The 6,000-nt window shown below is 40.6% G+C and overlaps 1 protein-coding gene across 4 annotated transcripts in view; it reads right to left on the bottom strand.

Moving 5' to 3' along the window:
- Nucleotides 1–982: 982 nt before the first annotated feature.
- bmal1b (basic helix-loop-helix ARNT like 1b) overlaps nucleotides 983–6,000 on the bottom strand; it is a 41,102-nt gene continuing 36,084 nt past the window's right edge. For all 4 annotated transcript variants that reach the window (XM_079810997.1, XM_079810999.1, XM_079810998.1 and 1 more), the window contains 2 exons: nucleotides 1,957–2,050; nucleotides 983–1,702 (listed from right to left, as the gene is read on the bottom strand). In XM_079810997.1, coding sequence (XP_079667123.1) covers nucleotides 1,542–1,702; nucleotides 1,957–2,050 — 255 coding nt within the window. In that variant the 3' untranslated portion in view covers nucleotides 983–1,541. The remainder of the gene's footprint in view (nucleotides 1,703–1,956; nucleotides 2,051–6,000) is intronic.

Raw genomic sequence — 6,000 nt, 5'->3', positions numbered from 1 at the left:
CTCATAACGTAGGTCTTTGTGTCACGCAGAGTTGCGCTCAAAGGAAACCCTATAGACCTGTTTCATCCGCATCTTTTGGTGCCGGAGAACTCGGTCTATTGTGGCCAAGCTGACGTCATCAATGCTCTCAAAGTTGACATTATCGGCAATGACTTTGTCTCTGATCTCCCGGAGTCTGATGAGGTTGTTCTCACGAACCATATCCACAATGAGGGTTTCTTGTGCCGCTGTAAATATGGCAACCCTCCCACCTCTATGTGGCATTCTTTCAACTCTAAAGAAATAAAACATGTGTTGTCAATTGACATGTTTTACAATACAGTAACAACTGATTTGAAACCAATAGACTACTTTCACAGGCTTGTAAAATTGTATTGTGACAAAGAAAGCAATAGAGTACAATACCTGTTGTGTTGTCTGAATGCCCTGATAATGGTGGCCACGGTGAACCTACTCAGGTTTGGACGGACTCTTAGTCCTGCTTCAGCCATTGTCATGCCATGGTCAATGACTGTTGCTCGCATCTCGTCCGTAATGATGGTGCGAGGTTGTCTTGCTCGTAAGGATACACGGAGTACTTACCAACACAATCATCATTTCTGAGAGAAATAGTAAAGGTGAATGCATATACAAACAAGTTCTCCGTTTAGTAAACGAATTCAACCCAAGCGCTCTTTGGTGACGTGGATGATGACGTTACTGTTGATCATCTGTCCATCATCGTATAAACCCCGCCCTGACAATTTGATTGGTCTGAACAGCTCTGGTTCCAGCATAGTTGCTCCACAACGGATCAAGTCCAGACCGAACTTCCCGACCTCAAATGTTGTGGGCGGGGCTAAGTTCAGCTGGCATCCAGGCTACATATTTGGTGCTAATATAAAATTGTTCCGTTTTTAGTTTTTTTTTGGGTATGAATGGTGTACTCTCACATAAAAAAAATGAAGATTGTACTCAAAATAGTTTTCTATGACAACATATATATAACAAGAAAGAAATACTTTTTATTTTTAAAAATATGTCACTGCCCTTTCGTTAATTTAAATCATATACATTCAGATCAAATTCATACATGTTAGAATATACATATCTATGTTACACTTTTTTTAGTAAATATGCAGAAACACACAAAATAACTGAAATGCTGCAAGGTGCATATAGAAATCATCTCTACGCCCAACAGGATTTCTGTTTTTTGTATGTCGAAAACAATATCCTTGCACTGATAATGGTGTGTTGTAGGATGTTGTGATCTAACACCGTCACAACCTGGTGCGAGAAGTCATTCTGTCCTCAATGCAAGTGAAACGGGAACAAGATCACCTATTTGACACGCAGCTGTGGAATGGGGTTGTGAACCAATGAGATTTTGCTATGGGCGGAACTTCCTGAGGCAGTGTGACAAAAACAAACGTAACGTCACCAAGAAAAAGTGTCCACGCGTGTTGCTTGTCAAAGTCTTGGCTGGTTGGAACGTGAACTCGTTGGGATAGAGTGTGACAGGTTGTGCATGTGATGGGTGAAGTTCTCCTTCAGGGCTCTCACAGCGGCCAGGGCAGGTCACTGAAGTCCACTGGACCGCCCAGGCCTGCGTCCGCCTCCAGCAGGCTCATGATGATCGCCATGGCAGCCTCATCACTGCTGGGGCTGCTGGAGCCCGGCTCGTCCGTGATGTCACCGATACCAATGTGTGAATGATCACCTACAAAAAGAAGTGTGTCAAAAGCAATACTGACAAACCAATCAAGTCACCTTCCGGTAACACTTTATATTACACGTTACATGTAATTACGGCATTAATAACTATAAATGATGCATAATTACAGGCAAAATAACCCTAAACCACACCCAAGAGCTAACCCTATAGTAAGTACACATAGTTATTATTACACAGTACTTAAATGCATAATTACACTGTGACACGGACACCTTAAAATAAAGTGTAGCCAAACTTACTTAAAATAGAGCTGTTGGAGTAAGGATATCCTATGCTGTCCTGGCCTGACATCATCCCTACAGACGGAATGTCTGGAGTTCCACCGTTTGAAATCTGAGCAGTTTGGGGGAAATAAAATCAGGACATGCATTAACATTACAGTAACTTGTGTACCTCTTAGGGCTGTGCGATATGTATAATCTACGGCAATAGATCGTTATTGTTTAACAATGTAGAAGCTGACATTGAGTATGACATAATCTAGTAGAATGCAGTTACAATGGCCCCATACACTGATCAGGCATATCCTTATGCAGAACCGATACTGATTTTTTTTAAATACCAGAACTGCGCAAAGTTTCTACGTTTCGGTTCCGAAAACGGTTCTGGTGCAATGTGTGTGCGAAGCGCTGGGAGCGTATCCTTTAATAGCGAGCGAAAGCTCACCTCATCGTGAATATTAATTACGTTGCCTGCCGCTTCCAGGAGAGCAACCAATTAACCCAGTTCAGCACTGAAAGCCCTCGCGCTACACATTTACGGTTTTGCGTCAGATATCTTCTCGTTGACCAGCATGGCGAAGAGAAAGTCACAAGTATGGATTCATTTCCAAAGAATGAATGATAATAAAGCAAAATGTAACACATGTGAAAAGTTAATAACATGCAAAGGAGGCTGCACTAGCAATTTGACAAAACATTTGCTACAGCACAGAATCAACCCCTGCCACAGGGCTGTGACCAGATTACTAGTCAAAGGCCTATATGCTTTTTCAACCGTTGAGTCACCATGGTTTAGGTAAGCGTTTAGGCACAATTACCTTTGCAATGCTGAATTACCATTTATGATTTACAAGTTCACTGAATAACTGAATTACTATTCAATTAATATACAACTAATTCATAAATATAACTAATAAATATAATTTACAGGGAGTGCAGAATTATTAGGCACGTTGATTTTCTGATCATATTTTTTTTCCAGGCACATTTGACCAATTCCAAACCACAGTAATCCTAATAACTACTATTGATTTAGTATTTAATAATGTATAAGTGATATATAATTGTTCATGAAGGCTGGAAATGAAAATCACCTTATATTCAGGTGTGCAGAATTATTAGGCATGTTTTCTTTTACAGATAAATTGAGCCAAAAAAGAGATTTAACTCAGACTGAAAAGTCAAAAAGTATTAAATGCCCATGAGAAGGATGCAATACTAATGCAATACTAGACACTGCAGTTAAGGCGTGACCATTGGACAGTGAAATGCTCGTTGGGTCAGCAGGGTCAGACAAAAACATGTGGCGGAGAAAAGACACCTGTTAACTGCAAAAGAATTAAGAATTAAGGTGAAGAATTAAGGGTGAAACCATCAGGAACCCTTTAGTCTCCAGCGCCACCATTTTCCAGAGCTGCAACCTACCTGGAGTCTCCAGAAGTGAAGGTGTCAGGATCTCAGAGACTTCAGTTAGGTAAAGAATCCTAAAAAATGACCCCCACTAGATAAGAATCACAAGCTGAAGTGTTGTAAAATACATGAAGAAGGTTTTGTTATAGGCTTTATGGACAGATAGGTTGAGAGTGACTCTTGAAGGACCAGCACCACATCCTCTAGTACCACTGTTTGAAGAATTCATCTTCCAGAATCTGGCAGTACGTTTTGGGAGTTCATTTTAGTCCATCCTGAAGTCCGTTTTGCAGAGATGGACTAAAAATGAACTCCCAAAACGTATTTTACAACACTTCAGCTTGTGATTCTTATCTAGTGGGGGTCATTTTTTAGGATTCTTTACCTAACTGAAGTCTCTGAGATCCTGACACCTAGCACTTCTGGAGACTCCAGGTAGGTTGCAGCTCTGGAAAATGGTGGCGCTGGAGACTAAAGGGTTCCTGATGGTTTCACCCTTAATTCTTCACCTTAATTCTTAATTCTTTTGCAGTTAACAGGTGTCTTTTCTCCGCCACATGTTTTTGTCTGACCCTGCTGACCCAACGAGCATTTCACTGTCCAATGGTCACGCCTTAACTGCAGTGTCTAGTATTGCATTAGTATTGCATCCTTCTCATGGGCATTTAATACTTTTTGACTTTTCAGTCTGAGTTAAATCTCTTTTTTGGCTCAATTTATCTGTAAAAGAAAACATGCCTAATAATTCTGCACACCTGAATATAAGGTGATTTTCATTTCCAGCCTTCATGAACAATTATATATCACTTATACATTATTAAATACTAAATCAATAGTAGTTATTAGGATTACTGTGGTTTGGAATTGGTCAAATGTGCCTGGAAAAAAAATATGATCAGAAAATCAACGTGCCTAATAATTCTGCACTCCCTGTATAACTTGGTTTTATTCAGAGACAGAGAGAGAAAATGTAATAAGACAATTTCAGAGGTGTTCATTTGAACATTTTTTTGTTGCAAGAATGGCTTAATTAATAGTAATACTGTAATATATGTACACTACCGGACTTTTTTTTGACATTGCCAACCTGTAAATTAGGGGTTTATAATTTTAATGGAACCGGAACCGGAATCCTTAGGCGGAACCGTAACCAGAAAATTTCTCACAATTCCCAACCCTAATTATGACAGGTGAAGTGAATAACACTGATTATCTCTTCATCACTGCACCTGTAGTGGGTGGGATATATTAGGCATCAAGTGAACATTTTGAAGTGAAGGCTGGCCTGTGTGGTCCGATCAAAAAGACAAGCTACTGGAGCTCAAATTGCTCAAGAAGTTAATGCTGGTTCTGATAGAAAGCTGTCAGAATACACAGAGCATCTCAGTTTGTTGTGTATGGGGCGGCACAACCGCTGACCAGTCAGGGTGTCCATGCTGACCCCTGTCCACCGCCAAAAGCACCAACACTGGGCACGTGAGCATCAGAGCTGGACCACGGAGCAATGGAAGAAGGTGGCCTGGTCTGAGGATCACGTGGATGGCTGGGGGTGTGTGCGTGGCTTACCTGGGGAACACATGGCACCAGGATGCATTATGGGAAGAAGGCAAGCCAGTGGAGGCAGTGATGCTTTGGGCAATGTTCTGCTGGGAAACCTTGGGTCCTGCCATCCATGTGGATGTTACTTTGACACGTACCACCTACCTAAGCATTGTTGCAGACCATGTTCACCCTTTCATGGAAACGGTATTCCCTGGTGGCTGTGGCTCTTTCAGCAGATAATACGGTTATAATATAGCAAAAAGGGTTCAGGAATGGTTTGAGGAGCACAACGACGAGTTTGAGGTGTTGACTTGGCCTCCAAATTCCCCAGATCTCAATCCAATCGAGCATCTGTGGGATGAGCTGAACAAACAAGTCTGATCCATGGAGGCCCTGCCTCTCAACTTACAGGACTTAAAGGATCTGCTGCTAACATCTTGGTGCCAGATACCACAGCACACCTTCAGGGGTCTAGTGGAATCTAAGCCTCGATGGGTCAGGGCTGTTTTGGCAGCAAAAGAGGCACCAACACAATTATAATAATGTTATGCCTGATCCCTGTTTGAGTTTTTGTCTTATTTCAATGAGAAATAGTTAAGCAGTATTAGAGGAACAAGCATGCTGCTTTCGCCACAATGTCAGCATAATTGCAAATGTGATATTGATGTTATACAACAGTAAACAAAAAGTTAATTTGACAGTTACATTTAAGGCACAATATTGTCTATTTTTGTTCTATTTCATCAATGGAAATAGTCCCAAACAAATCTGCAACAGAACTGTTGTCCATCTCAGAGAATCACAGTTGTGTTTCATTCCTGAATGACTCTCACACACTACTCTTGTCACATGCTGTTTTTCGCCTAATTTATAGTAGGGAAAAATGCGATTTCGGATGCACTCAGTCATTTGGCCATTTACAACGAATCGGTTCATCAGTGACTTACTGCCACCTACTGGCAGTTTTACATTCATATTTAAAGTATCATTTAATTTGAAAAAAAAATATTATTATAATTTTTTTAAACAATCTCATAGCCTTATTTATGAAATTACAGTGTAAATACATTTAAATGCTGCTTTAGATGGATTTTGTTGATATTGATTTCA

The sequence above is a fragment of the Gobio gobio genome, assembly GCF_949357685.1.
Source record: "Gobio gobio genome assembly, chromosome: 2".
Classification (NCBI taxonomy): domain Eukaryota; kingdom Metazoa; phylum Chordata; class Actinopteri; order Cypriniformes; family Gobionidae; genus Gobio; species Gobio gobio.
Note: the sequence above shows the minus strand (reverse complement) of the source record. Positions and strands in the feature narration are given on the sequence as shown.